This window comes from Schistocerca serialis, chromosome 6, assembly GCF_023864345.2.
Source record: "Schistocerca serialis cubense isolate TAMUIC-IGC-003099 chromosome 6, iqSchSeri2.2, whole genome shotgun sequence".
Lineage (NCBI taxonomy): Eukaryota > Metazoa > Arthropoda > Insecta > Orthoptera > Acrididae > Schistocerca > Schistocerca serialis.
In genome coordinates, this window is record NC_064643.1 from 530124296 (window position 1) to 530150901 (window position 26606).

A 26606-nucleotide genomic window follows, 5' to 3' on the forward strand; every position below is an offset into this window, starting at 1 on the left:
TTATCTTTAATATGCAAACATGCAGTAAAAATGTTTATGGCAGATTTGTGTGTAATTTGATGTCATATTGCTAAATATTATCGCCTCTTATTTTGTTTATTTTTGTTTCATTAGAAAGAGCAGTTGTTCTTGTACTAGAAAAGGTTTTATTTATTTTCAAGACCCTCCGGATAATGTGAAAAATTAGCTTGAAAATAATGCTGTGAAACATTAGCAAACTTTAAATTTGGATTTTTAAACTCCACCTCTTGAACAAAAAAATGTATTTCTTATTTATGTTTCCCCAACTATGACCTTTATATTGTCTTGATGTACAAAGTTCATGGTTGTTTTTCTATTTTAGGGCTAAAAACTATGACATGTGCATTTTGTATGCTTGGTTTCTATTGTTCACTTAAGACTGCATTACTTATGAAAGTGGATTTCTACAGATCGACTTGCTTTTATGCCGTTACCATTTGGCAGAATTTCATCTGGAAAGTAGTTGAGGAAATTGCTGGAGAGAGTTGATGACTTTGAAAATACTTTTTCGTGAGTAGTTGTTGTATATGTCTTGTTCTTACATTTATCCCAGAGTTCTGCGTGTTTGGTGTGTTTTCTCTTTCTGTTTAATTACATTGGTTTCAACACCTTTTTTATACTTCACTCTCACCTGTTTTCACATGATTTTTATACAGAAATGAGATTTGAGCTAACGCTTATGTTGTCCTTCTCACATAAGTATGCTGTGGTTTTTTTGGCACTCACTTGTTCATGACGTTGTTTCAAAAAAGGCATGAGAACTAGCAGACCTATAGAAATCCACTTTCATAAGTAATTTTGTTCCCGTGAGCAATCAAAACAAAATAAATAAGATGCACATTTTATAGTTTTTAGGCTTAAAATAGAAAAAAATACCCATTAACTCTGTATTATATTTTACAATAATAAATTGAGACCCACAGAAGATGACACATAGATGCCGAAGCATGTTTTTGTAGATAAAAAAAGAAATACATAGTGTTTTGTTGAAGGTGGAGTTTAAAAACTCAGATGTAATTTGCAAACATAGGAAAAAAATGTTAACAGGAGCTTCCAGCCCCAGCAAGATGATTATTTGCAAACGTGTAGTTAAGAGTTGTTAGCTTTTTGTAATTTTTAGATGTGGTATTTTTGCATGTTTCTTAATGTTTCTAACAATGACTAAGAAATTATTATGGCACTGGGTATCAAGGATGGAAATAATTCAAGAAGGAAAACAGGCTGTCATCATCTACTAATGACAGTGCAAATAGACTTCTTCTTGTACGAGACGCACTCACTTATTTCCCAGTACACACTGGTTGACACACAGTGTGTTTCAATTGTTGGTCACAGTCACCAATCATTATCACTTAATGTCCAGACTGTCAACATCATTTCAAATCTATTGCAAATTAATCAGTATGTGCTGTGAAATAATTATAAATGGGTCTGTCTAGTATTAGAAGAAGTACATTCGTGCAATCATCTGTAGGTAAGTGGTAGCATGTTCTTTTTTTTTTAAGTGCAACCAAGAAATCACATAATTTTCAATTTAACAGTGCACTGAACAATTTGTTCCAGGTTAAGTCATCAAACTTTCAGTAGAAGTAGAACTGTTTTGTTTACTGTGAGATACAAGGTGGCTTAGCACAATCATGTCTGATTAAAATTATTTTTGATGTGACGGTTGATTTAGATGTTGGCTTTTGTTCACTATCATGGAATCTAGTTGCTTGCTTGCACAATTCAGTGTGTTATCAGAACTTTTTTAGTAATTTAAAGAAAGTGTGGACTCACTAAATGAACTACAACTTTACGATGACTACTGAAATTATTCGGTTCTTATGACCCTGAAACAGATCGAGTGATTTGCTTCTATCATGAAGATTTGTTTCTGATTTAGTTTCTGTTCTTGCAAAAGCGCTACTGTAACCCTTTTGTGAAAACAAAACATTCCATTAAAAAGGGTTTATGGAGGCGCTCAGTGATCTCTAGTTGCAGTTGCTACAAGAAAATTGTTGTGTATCACAGAGAAGGTTACTGTTGAAATTCCGAGAGTGTACATTTGAAGACAAGTTGGGCAACATTTTGTTTCCTCCAAGAACAAACAAAGCAGAGAAATTAAGAGTTCACATGGAAGCTTGTCAACAGTTGTTCTTCTCATGTACCACACAGAAATGGAATAGAGGAGTGGGAAAAATTAATGTGGTACCAGAGGTACCCACTGTCACACACCGTCACACACCGTAGAGTGGCATGTGTAGTGCAGATGCCGATGCAGATGTAGAGCAGCTGAATTAACAAAGCTCTCAAAATGTAGATTTTTTACCACTACAATAATTATGCACCGTATGCCAGAAAGGGGACACAATATACTTGCTGACTATTATTATCCTCCTCAAATGCTTCAGATGCTGAACCTGTGAAACTGCAGAAAGGGTGAAATCAAGTTTGTTATGTAGTGGCAGTTCTCCTTAAAAATATCAGAAGTAAGGTTCATAAGGCTGCATAAAAATGAAAGATTTATCAAGTGTAAGATTTGTAGACAGATTACAATTTGTGTTTGGCTTAAGTTGGGAACATTCATGCAGTAAATTCTGATGTTAAACACTGGGTACTATGTTGACTATGGCGACCTACCAAGTGAATTACAGCAAAAAAATGTGCCAGTTTCTTCAAAAACTGAGGTTTGCGAACTTAACATTTTCTCCAAAAGGCGGATTGATAATATGAGTGGCCTCTGAATTTACAGTTTCAACCAGAATGGTCAAAAAGAAGAAAGTTTAAACAGTAGGTGGTTATTTTACCAATACCTGCGTACAAGAAGGAACAAGTCCTTGCCGATTAAAATACAGGGTTTTAGCTTTCTTTGAGAGTGACAAATTTAATCAGATTTAAAATTCACTAGGTGAAATGGTGTGTGTAAAAACAGTTTTTTTTGCAAAAGTTCAGCTTGATAGACGAAAGTATGTAAGTACTATACAAATGTTTATAGGTTTCTTACACAAAATGCTGCTGTTAAAATTATTGTTTATGAGTCTTGGACAGCAGTATTTTTGAGCTCTTTTGTTTAATCTTATCCTTAGGGTCCCGGAAACAAACAAAATCTTTTGTAGTACAAAACAGCTGTTCACTTTGCTGAAACAAAATGAAGAAAGCAAGAGGTGAAAATCTTTAGCAATATGACATCAAAATGTGCTTAAATTTGATACACAAATTTTTGTTGACATGTTTGCGTGTTTGTAAATTCTGAAGCAACCACAAATAACTGAAGCAATTCATTAGAATTAGTAGAAATAATTTCTCTGCAGAACAATTGAATGGCACTCAAGATACTTTGCTTGTCCAAAAATCATCACAGTCATAAAATGGTGGAAAAATTGCCATGACTGTTTTTTTCCAAACTTCGGCTTCATGCAGCATGAAAATAGGGAATGACACAGCCTTGAATTTTTAATGGTGTATTGAGCACAAAAAGTTGTGCATCTGCTCCAAATATTTCCTTTAGATTTCAAATAGGCCTACTTTCATTTCTAAGCTATCTTTAATTTGGCCAAAACTGCTGTAGAGCGACATTTTACATCTCCATACTGAAAAGCTTGTAAAACATTGAATTTTTTGTATCCTGAGCACAAATTTTGCATAGCTTATTACATGAGAAATACATGTTCAAAACTAATATAGATTAAAGATTTTCTGGTGGGGTAAACTGTCCACATTGTGTAGAAGATCCAATAGTCAATTTGCTAAAGGAGGTGGGTTGGTGGAGGAGGATGGAGGGGGGGGGGGGGGTTAATGTAAGGGGTACCCAAAGAAGCTCAACTGCCATTTAAGTGACAGTAGGCTGCAATAGCTATGCAGAAATTGAAAGGCTTGCTCAGGATAGACTAGCATGAAGAACTGAATATTGAAGACCTCAACAACAGTATTAGCATTGAAACTTTTTTCTTGTATTTGATGATGCTTGGCTGGAATAGCCTGGGAATTAAATAATAATGTGCGTTCAAAAAGTTTCCATTTTAGGGCTTTGCTGCAGCGTATAGGCAACACATCACAACTGTAATGTGCATATATGAGCACCAGCATGTAGGGAAGACATTATTGTGGTACTTGTGTCTTTCCCATATGCGTACAGTAAATGCGGAAATGTAAAATATTGCAATGCTATTATCGGATGTGTTCAAAGGATCAGTGTACTGTTATACTTTTCTTGGCTGCCAAATGTCAAACCCCAGTAGACATTTATCAGAAAATGAAGGATGTGTATGGGACAGCATCTCTCTCAGATACCAACATTGTGAACTGGTGCACCAAGTTTATGCTGGTTGCGCTTCAACACAAGACACTGGTCGATCTGGGAGGCCAGCAGAAGTTACTCCAACTCAAGCGAGCGACACTTGAGCACCCCCTATAATCCTGAACTCTTCCCCTGTTGTTATCACACCTGTGACCTTTAAAATGTTTTACCAAAGGGTTATCTTCAACCTGGTGCATCGGTGGTATGATTGCCTACTGCTCATGGCAATTTTACTTGATTGGCAGACCAATTCTGGACTGCACAGACTTCAAACAGGAACTTTTTGATTGCCCCATATATTTGTTTTATTATTTACATCTTTTTATGTGTATGGCAACTTTTCGTTTACTCTGGAAATGAAATTTATTTAAATTTTTCCTGTTTACAAGTGGACCATTTCACCAAGAATGTGTGGAATGAAAAAGAAGTATAATCACTTGAATTGTTTTGTAAAATATATATTCTGTGTTAAGTTTTTCTTAGATATTCTACAGTCGTAATCTCCTCACTTTAACTGCTAGTTACGTGGATAAGACCCTCTATATCTTGCTTGATTGTCTTCATATCCTTTCTCTTGTCATCTTACAGTCTCATGTGAGAGCATAGATGTAAGATGAAGGACAGATTTATTTTACACTGGTGCTTGTTTTTGCAGGAAGCATGAGCTACGATGAACCGAGAAAAACGGCATAAGTCAAAGGAAGAAACTGATGCTGTTTCTGCAAAGAGGCGGAGGACAAATTATGAGGCAAATGGAGCTGATTGTAGTGATGATGGATACGAGAGCAACGTTTCCCAACAGTCTCAGAGCATTCAGAAGGTTACAATAAAAAATAAATTTTATTTTAAATCATTGCTGTTGTTACTCAAACATCATCAAAATATTTAAATTTTACATAAAAATAGACATAAATGTGGATCTTACATACTGATTTTCCATTTTTCTACCAATTTTACTGGGACTGATGACCTCGCTATTTGGTCCTCTCCCCCAACTCAACCAACCAACCGTTTAATTGTGAGATACTACCAGATAACAACAGGAAAGTGATTCTTATTGTCTTCTTTACCATTAAAAGTAAGGAGTGTTCAGGCCAAAAAGTGTTAGCATTTTAAGTAAATAAAGTCAGATATTTTAAGCAGTTGAATGATTAATGATTTGGTTGGAAATGGGTATTTCCTATTGAGCCAGTTATTTCATAAATCTGAATTGCTTGATGGCTGTGCAATAGTTAAGAATTGCACAATACTGTCTATGCCACTAGTGAGAGCAATGCGTGATGCCTTCAATGACTGCTGTAATAGGATATTGTCAAATGACATTTCACAAAATCCAAAGAAATTCTGGTCATATGTAAAGGCTGTTAGTTGCATGAAAGTTAATGTCCAGTCCCTAGTGAATGAGACAGAAACTGAAATTGAGGGTCTCAAAGCAAAAGCTGAAATGCTGAATTCCGTTTTCAAATGTTCCTTTACAAAGAAAAACCAAGGAGAATAGCCTCAATTTAATCCTTGTACCACTGAAAAGATGAATGAAATAAGTACTATTGTCAGTGGTGTTGAGAAACAGCAGAAATCTTTAAAATTGAACAAAGCTCCAGGCCCTGATGGAATCCCAGTCAGATTCTACACTGAATTTATGGCTGAGTTAGCCCCTCTTCTCACTGTACTTATCATAGATCCCTCAAACAAAAAACTGTGCCCAGTTTGTGAAAAAAGGCACAGGTCACATGTGTCTACACGAAGGATAGTAGAAGCGATCCACAAAACTACCGTCCAATATCCTTGACATCGACTTGTTGTAGAATGTTAGAACATATTCTGAGCTCGAACACAGTGAACAGAATGACCTCTCAATGCAAACAGAATGACCTCCTCAGTGCCAACCAGCATGATTTTCAAAAACGTCGATCATGTGAAACCCAACTTGCGCTTGTCTCGCATGTCATACTAAAAGCTTTGGATAAACGCAGCCGGGTAGATGCAGTGTTTCTTGATTTCTGAAAAACATTTGACTCAGTACCACACCTGCTTATTGTCAAAAGTTTGAACATATGGGGTATCAAGTGAAACTTGTGACTAGATTGAGGACTTTTTGGTAGGCAGGACAAAACCTGTTATCTTGGATGGAGAGTCATCGTCAGATGTTGAAGTAACTTTGAGTGTGCCCCAGGGAAGTGTGTTGGGACCCTTGCTGATCATGTTGTAAATTAATGGCCTTGCAGACATTATCAATAGCAAAATAAGGATTTTTGCAGATGATGCAGTAATATTATGAAATACTAGAGAGAAACTGCAAAAGTTTTCAGTCAGATATTGATAAGATTTCAGCATGCTGAGAGATTAACAACTTGCTCCAAATGTTCAGAAATGTAAAACAGTTCACTTCAAAAAACAAAAAAACCTACTATCCTATGACTATAATATCAATGAGTCACTGTTGGAATCGGCCAACTCATACTAATACCTGGGTGTAAAACTTGGGAAGGATATGAAATGGAATGATCACATAGGTCCAGTTGTGGGTAAAGCAGGTGGTAGACTTCATTTTATTGTAGAATACTGGGGAAGTGCAGTTAGTCTACTAAATAGATTGCTTACAAATCACTTTTGTGACCCATCCTAGAATATTGCTCAAGTGTGTGGGGCCCATACCAGGGGTACTAACAAGGGATATTGAACATATACAGAGAAGGGCAGCATGAATGGTCAAAGGTTTGTTTTATCCGCAGGAGAGAGTCACAGATATACTGAAGGAACTGAAATGGCAGACTCTTGAAGACCGACATTAACTATCTTGGGAAAGACTATTAACAGAGTTCCAAGAACCAGCTTTAAATGATTAGTCTAGGGATATACTACAACACCCTACATATCGCTCACACAGGGATTGTGAGTATATGATTAGAACAATTACTGCTTGCACAGAGGCATTCAAACAATCAATCTTCCTGTGCTCCATACGTGAATGGAACGGGAAGAAACCATAATAACTGATAGAATGCGATGTACCCTCGGCCATGCACCTCACAGTGGTTTGCAGAGTATAGATGTGGATGTAGATGTAGTGTGTTACCCTTGTGCAGAGCGATAATGATCAGCAACATAGAAAAATTGAAATAAGAATGAAGACAGGAAACCATAACATATTGCAAAAATATGATGAGAGCCCATGACCAAGCTGATCAACTCATTGCACATACAGGTTTTGTGTATATTAAAGTGAAGCTGTACAGCCTACAATCTATATACCATTTTTGTACCATTTTATTTGTTAGCACCTTGTTGGACACACCATTATGTCCTGAATGGGATATATGTGTGTACAATGTGGCCAGCTTGTTAAGGAAACTGAATTTTGTCTTCATTATCGTAAATGTGAGCTAACTGTTCAGATAATCTATCTACATCTCCTTGTAAGAAGTGTCGTAAATCCAATGATGCCAGCGCATATTTAATGTTGAAATGTTCCATGTTCAACTGCCGCACTACTTTTTGGAGTCGTGATGTCGTTAGTGGCCTTTCGACTGTCGACTTTTGCGAGCGTGTACAAATGACCACTGTACGAATTTGGATTATTTCTTTCTGTTGTATTGTGTGTGCTGCAGTGGCACAATGAAAATCTGTCACAAGCACATCACAATGGCAAAGCCTACAAGTAACTGCTGATGAAAGGGTGCGAGAATTTGAAATCGATGGTTTATATACTCCCAGTAAGTTAACAGTGTTTTGTAAATTCTGGAATATCAGAATTTCATGGGAGTGTAAAGATTCTTTAGTGAGACATGTGCAGACTGAAAAACTTAAAGGGCAACAAGTTGAAGTAGACCAGTTTGCCAATAAAGTGGCTGTCTACAATTAGCAGCAGCTTTGAGGCTGCAAAAAAGAAGAGGAGCGATTGTGAATATCTGGCCTAAAGGACTGTGGAAACATTTTTGAAGGAAACATTCCGTTCCACAAATTGGATACATCATTGATAAATAATTTTTTTGCATTTTTTAAAATATATGTATCACTCCACACCATTCTGACCAAGCACAGCAACAGTATACAAATGTTAAAAATTGAAATAATTGTGTCTGTTGCAGATACTTTATTGATGACGCATTTCACACTTCTAGCGCATCTTCAAATCATTCATGAGCTGCGGAGACTGGTTTCTGTGGTCTCCACAGCTCAATAACAATATGAAGAAGTGTGAAACATGTCATCAATGAAATATCTGCAACATGCTGTTATTTTCTTTTTTTACCTTTGGTATTTGTTTTTAAATAATTATTTGTGTCAAAATTTGTTGTTAAAATAATTTTTCTCTACACTTATCTCATTTTTAGTCCACCCTGTCTTAGGAATAGTTCCATTTCCAACATAGCATTGAAAAACGGGTAAATATGACAAAAATAGATAACTGATAATAGAAAAAGCGTGCCAGAAAATAATACCGCTAAATAACACCGAAAAGTGCAAAAAATGTCACCAATTTGGTGACACAGTTTTTCCTGTCCCTAGTTATTAGGGTTTCTTCTCATTCCATTCACACAAGGAGCACAGGAAGACTGATTGTTAAAAATGGCTCTGTGGTTGCTGTAATTAATGTAACCTTGTCATCACAATCCCTATGTGACCGATACTTAGAGGGTTTTAGTATATTCCTAGAGTCATTTGAAGCCAATTCTTGAAACTCTGTAAGTAGGTTTTCTCGTGGTAGTTTGTGTTTATCTTCAAGTATCTGCCAATTCAGTTTCTTCAGCATCTCCATGACACACTGCCATCAATCAGTTAAATCCATGACCACTTTTACTGCACTTCTCTGTATATGTTCAATGTGCTTTGTTAGTCCTATTTGCTACAGGTCCGAACACTTGCACAATATTCCAGAATGGGTCACACATGTGATTTGTAAGCAGTCCCCTTTGTAGGCTGACCACGTTTCCCCGGTATTTTACCAGAAATCAACCACCTTTGTAGACTTATTGCGAATCCATTAGTCTACCATCTGCTCTATCCACGACTGAGTCTATTTGATCATTCCATTTCATATCCTTACGAAATGTTACGTCCATATAGTTGTGTGAGTTGGCTGATTCTAACTGTGGCTCATTGATGTTATATGATGCCATGTTTCTTCATTTTGTAAAGTACACAATTTTACATTTCTGAATATTTAAAGCTAGTTGCCAATCTTTGCATCACTTTGAAATCTTATCAAGAGCTGACAGAATATTTATGCAGCTTATTTTGGACAGTACTTCATTACAGATAACAGTCATTTCCAAAAAGTCTGAGGTTACTATTAATATTGTCCGCAAGGTCATTAGTTTACAGCTTGAACAGCAATAGTTCCAACACACTTGCTGAGGGCACATCTGAAGTTACTTATAATTCTGATGATAACTCTCCATCCAAGTACATGCTGCGTCGTCCCTACCAAAAAGTCCTTAGTCTAGTCACAAATCTTGCTTGATGCATCATATGCTCATACTTTTGACATTAAGCATAGACGTGGTACTGAGTCAAATGCTTTTCGGAAATCAGGAATACTCCATTTTCCTGACTGCCTTGATCCAAAGCTTTCAGTATGTGGTGTGAGAAAAGTGGGAGTTAGGTTTCACACAGTCGATGTTTTTGGAATCTATACTGGTTGATACGGAGGAGGTGAATCTGTTCGAGGTACTTCATTTGTTTGAGCTCAGAAAATATTACAAGATTCTACAACAAATTGATGTCAAGGATATTGGGTGTGAGTTTTGTGGTTTGTTTATACTACCCTTGTTGTAAACGGGTGTGACCTGTGCTTTCTTAATTAACTGTTGTTAGAAAAGGGGCTGAATCAGTACAGAATATGATAGAGATTCCATCAGGCCGTGGGACTCTCTTCAGTTTAAATGATGTCAGCTGTTTCTCAACAACAAACACTGTTTTCACTCATCTTTTCAGTGGTACAAAGATTAAATTGGGGCAATTCTCCTGGATTTTCCTTCATAAAGGAACATTTGAAAACCGAGTTAAGCCTTTCAGCTTTTGCTTTGCTACCCTCAGTTTCAGTTCCTGTCTCAACAATGTAGTATAGAGAGCGTAGTCAAGAAGATATAGAAGATACGGCTGCAGTTGTCCTAATCCCATTACACTCATAACTCTCTGTGACAAAAAGTTGCAGCTGTCATACAGTTCATATACTGCCAAATTGAATGTGCTAACAATGGAGGGAGAACATATAATCAAGTTGTTTTAACATGCATTTAATACTTTGTAGACCAGCTACTTAGAAGGATATTGGGCTTAGGAAAACAGATATTTATGCTGTTTTTAAAGCGTTACTATTTTCGTACTTACTTTAGTTCTTTGATAGATTACAAATTTTAAAATAATGATGACGGAAAGAATAATTATCCTTCCAAGTAAAAAGTTCAAATTGAGTTATTGAGCAGTTATCGGTAAAAAAAAAAAAAAAAAAAAAAAAAAAAAAAAAAAAAAAAAAAAAAAAAAAAAAAAAAAACGTTGTTCTGTCAAAAATTCAGTAAGTGTAATAATGGGAGAAAGAGACTTTGATATGAATTGATGTTTTCCTAAATCTTAAATTTTCTGTTTCATGTATTTAGTTTTTCACTTATGTAACTTTGCAGCTTATGATTTATTATTCTTTGTTTCTCATTTTATTCTTTTTTACAGAGTACCACTATTCCTTACTTTTCTCTGTTCTAAACGAATCTTTTTCTGCCTGTTTCATCTCCGTCATTCACTCAAATACCAAGCTTTGCACAATATTTTTGTTATCAAAGTTAATAAACGAAATTAACTCTTTATTTATCAATTAATTTATTTTGGTGGTTTTAGCTAGACCTTACGTCTTAAATATGGTGGCTTTTCAAGCTATTTTGTATTGCTTTAACGGGTTGCTCACGTAAATATGATATAGCCTTTTATCTGCCCAAAATTAGTAGTGATAGTTGATGTTTGCATTTCATTGCAGTTAGAGGTACCAGGAACGATTGCAAAAATTCACCTAAAGAATTTCATGTGTCACGCCAATTTAGAAGTGGATTTGAACCCAAGAATAAATTTCATTGTTGGAAGAAATGGGAGTGGAAAAAGTGCAATCTTGACTGGCGTCATCCTTGCTCTTGGTGGCAATGCCAGTGCTACAAACAGAGCTTCATCAGTCAAAGGTAAAGTCCTGTTTTGGCACATGTTGGTGCTTCATGAACTGTTGTAAGTTTGATTTTTGTAGAATAATTTGCATTTAGTAGCATTTAATAGTAAATTTGTAATGTAGCTTTGTGCTTCTAAACCATGTGAAGGGAACAAAATGAGGTGATAAAACTTTTGCCACTCTGAAGAGCTTACTTAATAGCCACAGAATGGCAAATACAACATCTGATTTGAATACCTAGTCACACGCTCATGCTGTAGGACATTACAACTTTCAGGATATGGGCACCATAACCTGATGTTTAGTGCTTGTCACATTTGAATCAGTGATTTGCATTAATCATAAAACACTATGAAACCAAATGTAAATAACAAAATCAAACAATGGAAAATCCAGCATGGAATGTAACAATATTATGAAAAGGATAGTTGCTACTCACCATATAGTGTAGATGCTGAGTTGCAGACAAGCACAACAAAGAGACTGTCACAAAATAAGCTTTCAGCCAACAAGGACTTTGTCAAAAATAGACGATGACACACACACACACACACACACACACACACACACACACACGACCACAGCTTCAGCTGCCACAGACTGTGGTCATGTGTGTGAGAGTTGCATTTGTGTGTGTGTGTGTGTGTGTGTGTGTGTGTGTGTGTGTGTGTGTGTGTGCGTGCGTGCGTGCGTGCGTGGGTGTGTGTGCGTATGCACGCGTGTGCGCACATGCGTCTGCGTGCGCATGTGTCTGTCGTCTATTTTTAACAAAGGCCTTGTTGGCTGAAAGATTATTTTGTCACAGTATTTTTGATGTGCCTATCTGTAAGTCAGCATCTCCACAAATGGAAATAACATTTGTTGTTCAGATTTCTGTCTTAATGAATGAAAAATTTTCAGTTGAAGGTAGGATAGAGGATTAGAAAGAAATTGATGTGGTACTAGTACCATAAGTGAGGAAAAGCTGATCAGAACGGCATCAGTATTGTGTGAAGTATCTGGAAACAGAGCAAAGCAGTAGTGCTGGATGTTAGCACCAAGTTCTAATGTAATAGGACGGCTTTGGAGAGTCCAGATGTGAGTACAAATAATAGTGTGAGAAAGTACAGCCATTTACCATATAGATGAAGCATTGTGCAGCACACGCACACGCGCGCGCCCACACACACACACACACATACACACACACACACACACACACACACGAAGAAGAATGCTATACCTCAGTTTTTGAACTTGCGTCTCTCTTTGGAGAATACACACCTACAGCACACTGTCATCTGTTTTTCCTTATTTTTTAGCATATCTCAAATCTCAGGGGCACTCTGTTCCCTAGTAGAGCACACGCAGATAACTTGGCCCCTGTGCGGACTCTCAGCTCTGAGCTAGTCCACCCCTTTCATTCCGAAGAGGCAGCTGCCTCCACTAATGATCGTTGCACACCGTCTGTTATGAACGAAACATTCTCAGCCCACTTGGGCACAACCAGTGGCCAATTTACTATACTGTGGAAACAGAGACGTGTGCCAGCTGGTTGCTATGCAATCTTTCTCAAATGAGTTTAAAGAAACTATTTGCTAAAAAAATTTATTCTCTTGCATCTCGTAGCTTCATTCATCACCTACATGATGAAGTGTTTATCATTTCGTTAATTGTCATTGTTATTGAGGTATTTTGACCCTAAGTAGGCTATTGCTATGAAAAATAGGGGTCAGTGCGTGTTTGCGTTTGGTGCACGGTAGGTCATACATTGTCGCATATTGAGATTTTATTTCAACTTGAGGTGAGATCTATATCTATCTTCAATCTCAAGAAAATGAATTCCTCTCGCATGCCAAACAGTGAAGTAAAAATGAAGTGTTCGTAACATACCTCATATCTCATAAATGGCTTGAGATACCGAAACGAGTGTTTGGTAAATGATAGCATGCAAAGCATAGGCTATTTTGCCTATAGTTAATGGACAAAACTTGCTTATCTACCACAATTTACAAGATTATTTTGCCGTAAGATTAACATGCTAAACTTGCTTATGTATCACAATGCTTGGGTAGCTACAGATTTTTTCAGTGAAATAATTTCATTATTTTAAGGGCTATTAATGATAATAAAATGAGAATTAGTATGGGTTCACAAGAACATAAGTAACTAGCTCAAGAGTTGCATGTGGATTAACATGTTAGTGTGGTGAAATTGTGCAAACTCCGCTGTGTTTTGGCACAAGAAAGTAATTTCATTAGAGCAACAAGAGAAATAAAGAAAGGTTTACAGCTCAGTCAAAAATAAACCATTCCTTCTGTTGAAATTTCAGCGTAATCCTGTAACCTGTTGTGTTTCTAGTAATAAACAGTTGACTTGTTGAATTATTTGGATGTACTGGTACAACCAGTTAATACACTTGTTTGCAGACTCATTAACTGTAGCCCCCCCCCCCCCCCCCCCCCCCCCCCCCCCCCCCGCCCATGCACACACACACACAGGGTACAGCTGCTGAATGACCATAGGTCACATACGACCAGTCAGTCACATGCTTGGCGAATAGGTACACCAAGAAGGAATTAATAATGATTACACATTCTAGGGAATATGTTCTTGGAATTTTGCAATAACATTAGGATGCAGATAATAGGATATGATTAGCTTTAGTAACGGGTATTAATTTTTATCATTATGTTGTATCATACCCTCATCACCACCAGATTCATCAGGTTCAGTATAATGCTGCAAATACACAAAAACATGATCTTGAGCAGTTAATGCCACAGGCAGAAAAGGGTGTTACAAGACTTGCATGTTTTCAGACACTTTGTCAGAAAAGGGTCATCATCACAAATGCTGTCGTCATTGTCATCATCATGATGTAGATCAGTTGCTGCTTTTTCCGTGATAAGCTGGTTCTGTGCCAGCAAAATTTTTTTATCTCTCTAGTTTTTGCTTCCTCTTTTACTGCCTGTTTAGTGGTATATTTCCATACATTTCTAGACCTGCCACAGTTTCTCATACCCATTATGCTTCAACCCTCAGCAGTGCCGTCTGCTTTTTTGTATTTATGTGCTGAGAACTGTCATTGTAAAATACTTTTTTTTAGACCAACTGGTCTGTGATTACTAGGTTTAATTGTTTACCAAAGACAGCAGTTTGTAGTCAGTAGATTTTGTGTTAGTGATGTTAAAGGACATATTTCACATTTCTCTTTAATGTTCTGACTGCTTTAGAAAACCATTATTTTACATCTTGTGGTAAAGTTGAATAAATACATCACTAGCACTCTACACATATGTTTTAATATTTTCTTTACTAGCTGTTTTTGTACTAGTTGCCAGATGAAGAAAGGAGTTTACGTGTGATATCATGTTTCCAACAATGTTGAGATGAGATGTTGGCTGTCAGTTCCTAAGTCCAGTCAGTGTTCATCATATTTTTCACTCTCTCTACAAAATTGTGCGAGAAAAGGGAGACATCACCACCAGAGGTTAAATCATCTAGATAATGTTTCTGGGCTCACTTTATGTCTTTTCTCTGATCAATAGTGATATCTTGTATTTCTATCACCAATAGAAATAAGGTAGGGGAGAGGCTGAAGAGGATACACTCTTGCCAGATGTGTTAGTTTCCATTATTGACTTCACATTCAGTTGCTAGAATTAAATTACTTTTTTCCTTCTTTCAAAACCTATATACCCAGATGTAAAGCGCATTACAGTTTCTTACTTTGTTCTTAGATAATGCAAATTATTTTGGAAATAAACTGTTAAAACAGAAAAATAGGTTAATTGGTCACAAATTGATATTAATACAAGTGTTGATGGAAAACGCAGAATTGTGAGCTTTATCGGCCGATGGGAGATTGTGTGACACTGCTGCACAATTTCACCACACAGCTGGCAAGGATAATGGGGAAATGTTGATATCAGAGCATAGAGTCTTTGCAAATTTCATTCCGTTTACTCAGTTCGACAGTAATTATGCCTCGAGGACAGGTGTGTGAATAGTATATGCAGATGTTAGCATTTGAGAGAGGACATGTAATTGGTCTCAAAGAAGCCATTTGAAGTAATTGTCGAATCGCTCGAATAGGAGCAATGGCGCTGTTCGATGATGTTGGCAGGAATACATTAACTCTGGTCAAACACATCATCAAGAAGGAAACAGTTGACATAGAGAGACAACAGAACGTGAGGACTGAGCACTTGTCAAAGAGGCACTCAGATCATCATTACCATTGAACAATGTGCAAATGATGACCACAAGGACCATTAACAGGCGGCTCACAGGATGGGGCCTGAGCTAATACCGCCCCTTGTGCTGACGACCATTGGTCACTATACACCAGCAAGCCTGGGCCCATTTGGCGTGGTATCTCTTTGACTGGAGTAGAATTGTCTTCAGTGATGAGTATCACTGTGAAATGAGCTCCAGTGACCAGAAAAGATGTGTTTGGAGACAACCTGGACAGCAGTGGGATATCAACTTGACTGTCGCCCGCGGTATGGCCCTACAACCAAGAGTGATGGTCTAGGATGCCATTTCATTTCATTGCAGGACCTCTTGGTTGTCATTTGTGGCACCCTTACAACACAGCGGTATGTCGATGATATTCTTGCTTTTCAGCAAAATAATGCCCACGTGCACATGACGAGAGTTTCTGCTGCTTGTCTAAGCGTTTGCCAAACCCTACCTTGACCAGCAACGTCGCTGGGTCTTGCCCAGTTGAGAATGTTTGTAGCATTATGGGCAAGATCCTCCAACCAGCTCGGTATTTTGATGATCTAACATGCTGATTGGATAGAATTTGGCAATATATCTCTCAGGAGGACATCCAACAACTCTATCAATCAACTCCAAGCTGAATAACTGCTTGCATAAGGGCTAGCTCATTACTGATTTGCTCAATTTATGAAGCACTTTCTCTCAAATAACTTATTCAGTTTTTCTGAAATTGCAATCAGTTGTTTGTCTGTTACATGTACATCACATTGTTTGTCTGTTACATGTACATCGCATCTACCAATTTCTGCCCCATTCAGACAATTCTTTTGTGGCTCCCCCCTCCCCCCCCTCCCTCCCCGAGTATATCTATGCTGTAGTGCCAAAATGTTATAACTGCCTGTTTAATACTGTGTTGGTTCACCTAAGGAATGATTGGCAGCAGTTCTGCGTAGCATGTATTCATCTTATTTTGGTAGCTTTCCAGCGGTCTGTGGCATCAGATGTTTATGCAGTAGGTCACACAATGTCTATAATTATGGAATGGTGGTATATGGGTGTGGAGGTGGTGGCTGATAACATCCCAGATGTGTTCCCTCAGGTTTACACCAAGCGAATTTGGTGGCCAAGATTTCAATGTGAATTCACTGTCATGCTCCCCATTTCACTGTGACACAGATAGTTATCTTTGTGGAAGATATCTCGCAATGGGGTGTGACATCAAGCACTAAGGGGAGTAGATAGTCCAGAATAAAGAGTGTACTTGTATTCTACAACTGTCATGGTGCCTTCTATTACTACCACAGGTCCTGTGGAAACCCATGTGAATGTCCCCTGTTGCTTAAGGCTGCCATCACAATGTGTGCCAAATGATGTACTCTGAACCAGCATTCTACTCTGTCATCAGTTCAGCCACTTATCACAACAATCCTACGCTAGAGAGTGGAGCAGCATCCAACCCCTACGCTCTGTGATGTGTAGATGTCAAGCACCTTATCATTTAATTGCTATCATTTGATTGTGGTTTCACCATCCTTCAGTCACTTTCTGTAGATGCTCACTGGTAGAAGAACATCTGATCAGCATTGCTGTTCCTGCACTTGTTCCCAGGCACTGCGTCATAACATCTGCTGTTTGCCAAAGACTTTTATGTCATTGCATTCCCCATTTGCGGCCCATATCATTGCTATTAGTGTTCACTCCACTTACATACTCTCTTACAGTTTTGAGCTGGGCAGTGGTCGTAATGTTTTGGCTCATCAATGTATGTTGTTTCTGTTTTTCTCCAGTGGATACTTGTTCTGTGTGCAGTTTCTGCTTTTGCATCCTTTATCTGACCAAGGATTGACCTTCTGATGTTGCTCAAATTGCTTGTTTCTTCTTTCTTAGGAGCCTTCCTGATCTGGTGGCTTGATATGTCACAAACTGAAAAGTGGTGTGAAGATGCCTAGAAAGAGAACTGCCATTGTCCTTCTCATGGAGTAATTTTAGATTTGTATCAAATCAGTGTGGCTTTTAATATCTCAAAACAATTTCTGTGAAGAGCCAGTAACTACTGCGTATTAGATGTAAAACTTCATATTTAAAGGTTGTCAGTGTCACCAAAGTTATTGTTCAGCCATTCGCAGATGACACAGAAACTTAAATTGAGTGTAGTGTAAGAAAAGTAAAAGTGCTGAACCCTATTGTCAAATTTTCCTCTACAAAGGAAGATGCAATAGTAATGCAACAGTTTCTCACACTGCTGCAAAGATGAAAAACATAGATATTAATGTCTGTGGGATATAGAAACAGCTGAAATCACTGAAAGTTAACAGTCACAGCACCCGATGGATTCAATATCAAATTTTGTTCAGAATTTGTAGCTGAATTTTCCCCTCTTATAGCCATAAATACGATCTGCGAAGGAGACTGCTTACAAAACTAATATATTGTAGAATATTTTTAAAGTGTGTGGGACTTGCACCAACATACAATAGATCCTGTGAAGAAAAGAACTGCCCAATGGTTAGAAAAAAACAAATCACATCAGCTACACGAAGGGCAGCACAAATGGTCCATAAAACTACTGTCCAGTATCATTGACATCCAGTGGTTGTAGAATATTAGAACATATTCTGTGCTCAAACATAACAAAGCGTCTCTAACGGAATGACCTGCTCCATGCCAGCCAGCATGGATCCTGAAAATATCAGTGTGGAAAACCCAACTCGCTCTTTCCTCTCATGACACCCTGAAAGTATTGGCACATCACAAAATTCAGAAAAGTAATAATTATGTCTACATCAGTGAGTCACCTTTGGAATCAGCCAACTCATTTAAATACTTGGACACGAGTGGAATTATCACATAGCCTCTGACATAGATAAAGCAGGTGGCAGATATTGGTTCATTGGTAGGATACTGGGAAAATACGATCTGCAGAGGAGACTGCTTACAAAAGTAATATATTATAGAATATTTTTAAAGTGTGTGGGACTTGCACCAACTAAGATTAATGGGGGATATTGAATATATACAAACAAGGGCGGCCTATATTGTGACAGGTTTGTTTAACACTTGGGAATGTATCACAGAAATGCTGAAAAACCTGAACTGGCAGTTGCTTGAAGACACGCACAGGCTACCCTCCAAAGGGTGCAAAGTTCCAAGAGTAACTGACAAATGTAATGGGTTAGTGATATGCACATATACAAATGGCGGTAGTATTGTGTACATAAGATATAAAAGGGAGTGCATTGGCAGAGCTGTCATTTGTACTGAGGTGATTAATGAAAAGGTTTCCAATGTGATCATACCATCATGTCAGAAATTAACAGACTTTGACTGCAGAATGGTAGTTGGAGCTAAATGCATGGAAATTCCACTTTGGAAATCATTATGGAATTCAATATTCTGAGATCTACAGTGTTAAGAGTGTGCTGAAAATACCAAATTTCAGACTTTACCTCTCACCACGGGCAACACAGTGGCTGACGGCCTTCAATTAATGACCAAGAGCAGCAGTGTTTGCATAGAGTTTTCACTACTAATAGACAAGCAACACTGCATTAAATAACCACAGAAATCAATGTGAGATGTACGATGAATGTATCCTTTAGTACAATGCGACAAAATTTGGTGTTAATAAGCTATGGCAACAGCTGCAACGCCTCTTGTGAGCTTGTGATCATGTTGGTTGGACCCTAGATGACTGGAAAACCATGACCTTGTCAGATGAGTTCCATCTTCAGTTGGTAATAGATGATGTTTGGGTGTGGCACAAACCCCATGAAGCCATGGACCCAAATTGTCCACAAAGCACTGTGCAAGCTAGTGGTGTCTCCATAATGGTGTTAGCTGTGTTTACCTAGAATGGGCTGGGTCCTCTGATCCAACTGAACCAATCATTGACTGGGAATGGTTATGTCTGGCTACTTGGAGACAATTTGCAGCATTGGTGGACTTAATATTCCCAAACATTGATGTCATTAATGTCATTTCATCAGGATACAATTGTTCACATTTGGTTTGAAGAGTATTCCAGACAGTTCGAGTGAATAATGTGGCCAGTCAGATTGTCATGCGTAAATCCCATCAAACATTTATGGAACATAATCGAGAGGATAGTTCATGCACAACGCCTTGCACTGGCAACACTATCAAAATTATGGATGGCTATAGAGGCAGGAGAGCGCATGTTTCTGCAGGTGACTTCCAATGACGTGTCCATGTCACATCTAGTTGCTGCACTATGCCAGGCAAAAGGAAGTCCTACCCAATATTAGGCGGTATCCCATGACTTTTGTCACCTCAGTGTACCTTAACCTTCTACCTATCATTCCCGTAGGTACTGCAGGATTTGATTAATTACTATGTACACAGAAGCTTTTAAATATTCTTCCTGCCCTATGTTTGCAAATAGAACTGGAAGAAAATCTAATACATTGGAATATGGGCAGTACCCTTTGCCACACTGTTCACAGAGGTTTGTAGAGTATGGATGTATGTGTAGATAAAACGCACAACATTCAATGATTTGATATAAAAGAGGTCTTATTGAAGCTTTGGGTGATGTCATATTATCTGTTTTATTAGTATCTACGTTAGGACAGAGCCCAGTGCCACTGTGTGTGGTGTCATTTATTAATGTGCTTTCTGAAATATTCCTTGTCTGAAAATACAGCCACAGTCTTCTACTTGTATATACCACCCTTCTGTGCAAGTGATATATCCTCTTATAGATATTTATATATCATTATGTACTTTGCAGTTCAATATTTACTTACTTTTAATTATTAAAACTTTAATGCACTGATTGTTAGTTTCACGTACGCAGAGGTCCAACTACCTAAGGGAGAGCGGTACTACAGCAGCTATTTGTCTTTTTACATAGTTTACTTGAGTGTTCTCTCTTGAGCTTCTGTCAAGAAGTGAATAATATCTGTGTGTTTATCTGGCTTGACCAGTGATTAATTAAATTTTCTAAGTGCTTGCGCATTTTTTTCTCATTAGCTTTTTCATTATCTGGCTTTCGCCAAGTAGCTGTTTATGTATCCCTTTTCAGCAGTGTAGTTTATTTTTTTGTTAAGTGCTTTCAGATTTTATGTTACTAGTGTAAAGTGTAAACTTTGTAGACTAGATTTTACTTCCATTATTTTTATTTTACTTGTTTATATTTGCTGTACATTGCAACTTCAATAGCATAACAGTCAGGTAATTTTGTCTCTTGCTGAAATGTGTCTGTTCTTTCTCAATTAGTCCCATTTTGTTTTTATTTTTTGTGATTTTATACTTTTTTTACACAGTATGAAATGGATAGGGGCTGTACTTGTTGTGTGTGAATGCAAGGAAAATTGGCCACTGTTCAGAAACAGCTAGTATCTGTGTTGAGCATGGTGACAGGCTTCATGCTACTGCTCTGAGCTGCAACAATATTGGTGCACCAGTGATGAAGACTGTGATACCTTTGGTGCTATTGAAATCCATCTGAAAACTGAACTGTCACTGCACCTTCCAATGTGCAACATCTGACCCAGTCTGTCTTCACTCGAGAGTGAGTGGCAGATAGTGCTGGGTTTGTAAGTCTCTGGGTGGAGGGTGAAAGTGGGAGTTGGCCACATGGCTGGCTCCATACACATTAGCATCAGGTATGAGGTGCCACCCAGTGTTTATAAAACATTGGATCCAGAATGTGATGCCTTGCCTGTTGTACCTATGGCCAATTTTCCTATCAAGTCAGGACAAGTGCAAATGGCAGGTACGCTAGTCATTAGGAGCTCCAGCATTAGTCGGGTAATGGAGCTCCTTAGGAAAATTGCAGGCAGATCGAGAAAGAACGCAAGTGTACACTTGATACGTTTGTGAGGATGTCTCATTTGAGGTGTGGAAGAGGCCATGTGTCGGCTATTGAATGCGCTGAGTGCAATCAGCTAAAAGTTATGGCACATGTTGTCACAAATGCGCAAATGATGTCTGTCAGCTGGGTTCTGAGGCCATCTCGGGTTCCTTTCACAGTTGGCTGTGGTGATGAAAGCAGCTGACATTGCAAGTGAGATTGAATCTCAGATCATTACTTGTAGCATCATACCTAGAGTCGAGTGGGGTTCTCTTGTTTGGAGCCAAGTGGAAGGACTAAATTATAGGCTCAGTCAATTCTGTGCTGATATTGGGTGCAAACTTCTCAAACTCTGCTGTAGAGTGGTGAATTTCAGGGCTCCCTTCAATAAGTCAGGGATGTGCTGCATAGAGGAATCAGTTACTAGGGTAGTGGAGTACATTGGGCATGTCCCCATTTTTTAGATTAGATGAACCGCTGCTCGGGCTCAGTGATGAATAGCATGCCAAAATCGAAAATGGGTCAGCCACCTTATTTTCGGAGAACGCTCTTCCTTGCAGATGGAAAATAGAAAAGTTTAATACAATATTAGTAAACTGCAGATGCGTCCATGGTGAGTTCCCAGAGTTAGTATTGCTTATTGAAGATAATAATGCCCAAAGTTGGTCAAACAACCCTACATTCATATTGGAATACGTATTGCAAAGATCGGTTTGTTGCCAGTGATGGTGGTGTATTTACTGCAGTAAATAATATGAGAAAAAGTAGTGAAGTTATTATGGATCCTGGATATGAAATAATATGGGAGAAGTTAAGCATCATAGGTGAGTCATACATGGCAAGCAGATGGTTTTATTGACCACTTGCATCAGCAAGTGTAGTTATAGATGCACTTCAGAGAGAATTTTCAAAATACTGTAAATAAGTTTCCTGATAACTCTGCTGTAATTGCAGGAGACTTTAATTTGCCAGATATAGAATGGATGAGTCATGTGATCAAAACTGGTGCCACATATAGGGCTTTATGTGACTTTATTCTGAATGTCTCATCAGAAAATTATCTCGGGCAGATAGTTAGAGAACCGGTTCCTAGCAACTAACAGACCTGAACTTTTCGGATTAGTGTAGAAGGTATAGGTGATTATAAGGCTGTGATATCATTGATGACTAAGCATGTTACAAGGAATGTTACAAAGAAAGGTAAGAACATATATTTTTTGCATACCAAAAGTGACAGGACACACATTGCAGAGCATATGTTCAGTTCTGAGGATGGAAGTATGGTGCACAAATTGACAAAATTCAAAAGACTTACAGAGGTTTAGTATTGACAAAATTCAAAAGACTTACAGAGGTTTAGTAGCTTCATTAGAAAATTGATGTAAAAGCAAAGTATGCTTAATCACCAATGTAAGCGAATTCAAAACCTAGCTGGCAGACAAATGTTGAATGATGTGTAAATGTGTGTAAGGAGAGCAAAGAAAGAAGCATTCATTGAATTTGAAAGTAAAACCCTGAGGCCATGGTTTTCAATCTTTTTGAGTTTGTAGTTCTCTTGACAAACTATGTTGTTTCTGTGATTCCCCTGAAGGATACATAGTAAAAATTGAAATAATTAATTAAAAAATATGATTAAAATACTACTCACCTCAATCCAACTCTTGAACTTCTTCTTTATTACACAGCTTGTCAAATCTTGGCACCAAAGGAGATACAGCTAGCTACCTTCATTTCCATTTCAACACGAAGTCTTTATCTGTACTTGGTTTAAATGACAGCCACTGCTGAAAGTCCACTCCCACAAAGGTAGGAGGTTGCGAAAAGAACTAATACCTTCAATGTTCACTCGCTCAAGCTTGGATATTCCTTTCTTGCTGAGTGTCACTGACGTCATTGATGAAAACTTTACTTCTATTGAAGGATCTGGTGAAAGTTCTCTCAACTCTTCCTCTCCTGCAGTACTGGATTCAAAAGGAGGTTATTACTGAAGGGATTTTGTACCATTCAAATGTATCACAGTTTCCAGGAAACATGAAATGAACATGAAATTCAGATAAAGTCCCTTCAATTATAAGAAAATGTCTACAGTAAGGCCTGCCTCATGGTCATTATAAAATGCTGCAAACATGGACAGTAATCGATATATCCTCCATCATTCATTTTTATCTTCCAAAAAGGAAGCTTTCTTCTGAAGGTCAAAACTTTGCCATTAAGCTGAATGAAATGAGTTTCACTTCCATGCAGGTATTTAAACAATGAGTTTAACTTCTCAAATATGTCACATAAGTATGTGAAACTTTATTAGAAAGTTAGTGTCAAGAAAACACTTAGCACTGGTATTATTTTCTTCTTCCAAGTAAGAACAGATTTCTCACTTAAGTTCAAAAATGTGTGATTATACATTTCCCCTGGAAAGCCAATGAGGGCTTGCTGTGTTTCCTCCCAAGTGTGTGTGGCAGCTTGGCTGTAACATTATGAGTAGGGAACACTGCACGGCGGATCTTTCAGTGTCATGATGTCTAAGTTATCTTTGATTGTTCTTCTTCCAATACAGTCATCTTTTAGTTTTTGTTCATGTGGTTTGGCTACTTCGTTCCATGTACGAATTTATTCTTATTGATTTTGTATCCAGGCAGGGTGATGCTGTAAGGGAGTGTCTCACTACTTCCAACTACTGAATGACAAACATGTCATTGGTAACGATAGTCTTGTTGTTTCAACTATTTTCATCAGATTTGAAGATAGATCCAAATATCAGTAACTCATGAACTCATAACATGTCAGTCAATACATCCAATCACATCAAACTCGACTTAACTCTAAGATTTACAATCTTCATTTGTCTTGAGTGTTTACATTGTAGTATGTCTGTTTTCTCTGAGGTGTTCAAGACACCTTCAAGGGGTGTCACTCATGTTTTCAAGAAGGGCCATGGGACAGATCACATAATTACAATCTTTTACTGCTGATGTTCATCATCATCATCATCAGGATTTCCTTCCAGCAAGCTGGGTAGGAACTTAGTGAATGATATGCCTCCATTGATTTCTGTCCTGGTATATCTTTTCCCTCTTCACTACATCCCGTGTTACTCCTCTCCTTTTGAGATCTTCGTTAACCTGGTCTGTCCATCTCTTTCTAGCCCGCCCAATTGGTCTTCTTCCTGGTACCTCCATCTCCAAATACTGGCATGGAGTTCGAGTTGGGTGTGTTCACTTCACGTGATTGAACCACTTCAATCTCAAAGCACTCATCCTCTCCTCTGTAGTCAATGTCGCCTGCAGGTCTCTCCTTCCATAATTATTCCTGACTCTTTCTCGCCTGGTTTTTTATAGAGTTCACCTAAGGAACTTCATTTCCTGTGCTTGTATTTGACTCTCTTCCCTCTCATTTATGACACAGGATGGTAGACTACACATCATGATTGGCAGGAGATAAGTTTTATACATGGTCTGTTTAGCTCCTAGAGGGCTTTCCTTATCCCAGATTAGATTTCGTACTTGGTGGAAGAAGCTAGATCCTTTTGTTATTCTGTTTAAGATTTCTAGTTTGGAACTCCCATTGTGTGATATGATGCTACCCGGATAATTGAAGCTTTTCACACATTCAACCTTCTTCCCCTCCACTATGATGTTAACAAGGTGTGGGTGTCCTGCTCATCTTCATTGCCATTGTCTTGTTCCTACTCACAGTTAACTTGAATTTTTTAAATTTTATGATCCAGTAATATAGTCTCCTCTGAACCTCCATTTCCATCTCTCCCCAAATGGCGATATCATCAGCAAAATCAAAAGCATTGAGATCTTCATTTTCTTCTTCCTTGATTCCTTTCATGATTGTGTCCATAAGTGTAATGTGCCATGCTGAACACCCCTCTTTGTTTTAAACCATTTTGATCTTCCACCTCCTACTTGTACACTGCTCTCATAACCATCGTACAGCATCTGGACTTTTTAAATTAATAAACCAGGAACATTATGTTTTCTCAAGCATTCCCACATTATATCCTTTGATACCCTGTCATATGCTTTTTCCAAATCCACAGATGCTGCTATCAAGTCCTTTCCTTTTTCCCAATACTTCTCCTTTAACTGACGGAGGGAGAAAATGAGATCTATTGTTCCCCTATTACACCTGAACGCATACTGTTGTTCCTCTAATTGGTGTTCTAGAAGTCTCAACAACCTTTTTTCTATGACCTTTTCCATTATATTAAGGCAGTGTGATATCAGTGTGATTCCTCAGTAGTTGGTACTTTTCTTTCTACTACCTTTCTTGAACAATGGTATTATAATTCTTTTTTTTCCATCATCTGGAACTTTGTTTCCTTTCCATATCACCCCCAGCACCTGGTGTAACCATTGCATTCCATGGATTCCTGCAGTTTTAATCATATCTGCTGTCAGCTCATGTACTCCAGCCGCCTTCCCACTTTTCATCTGTTTCAGGGAATTCTCTGTTTCTAACCAAGAGATTGGATCCTGCTCCTCCTCTAATTCAATGATTTCGGTGTCACTTTCTTGTGCACCTTCTCCATTCAGTAAGATTTCAAAATAGTTATTCATCACTTCTCTGATACCTTCCACGCCCCTCGTAATATCCCCATCCTCTGTTTCAATCACTTTAATGTCTTCTCTATCAGACATTATACTTTTCAATAACCCATATAGCAGTTTTTGGTTCCTTTTGCTATCCTGCTCTAGTTTCTGGGTGAATATTTCCCAACTATTCTCCTTGTCTTCTTTCACGATTCTCTTTGCTTGGCGTTTTTTTTTGGCAGTATTCTTTCTCCAGTGTTGTCATCTTGCGTTCATCTCTTGGCATCAGCCACTGGTTCTGATTTCTTTTTTCAAGCTCCATGTTTTTCTTTGCCATATTACATTTTTTAGTTGTGTCTTTTACACTATCGTTCCACCAACTGGTATCTTTGTCTTTCACTTTACCCTTTGTTTTGCCGCATATCTGCACAGCACTTTTATTTATTTATGTTTTGGATAGGTTCCACTCTTCCTCTACACTACCCCTTTCAGTTTTTAGTAATTTTTTTGCTACTAGATGTTGAAAACTTTTCTTATTTTCTTCTTCTTTCAACTTCCACTCCTTAATTTTTGGCATTCTTTGTACAGCATTCA

General features: G+C 38.0%; 1 protein-coding gene across 3 annotated transcripts in view; it reads left to right on the forward strand.

Annotated features, from left to right (window-relative positions):
• The window catches only part of LOC126484170 (structural maintenance of chromosomes protein 6), a 198795-nt gene that overhangs the window by 13530 nt on the left and 158659 nt on the right, over positions 1-26606 (forward strand). For all 3 annotated transcript variants that reach the window (XR_007587821.1, XM_050107576.1, XM_050107577.1), the window contains exons 2-3: positions 4956-5120; positions 11271-11466. Coding sequence is in view for 2 of the 3 variants with exons in the window: in XM_050107576.1 (XP_049963533.1) it covers positions 4971-5120; positions 11271-11466 (346 nt within the window). In the remaining variant the exon portion in view is untranslated. The remainder of the gene's footprint in view (positions 1-4955; positions 5121-11270; positions 11467-26606) is intronic.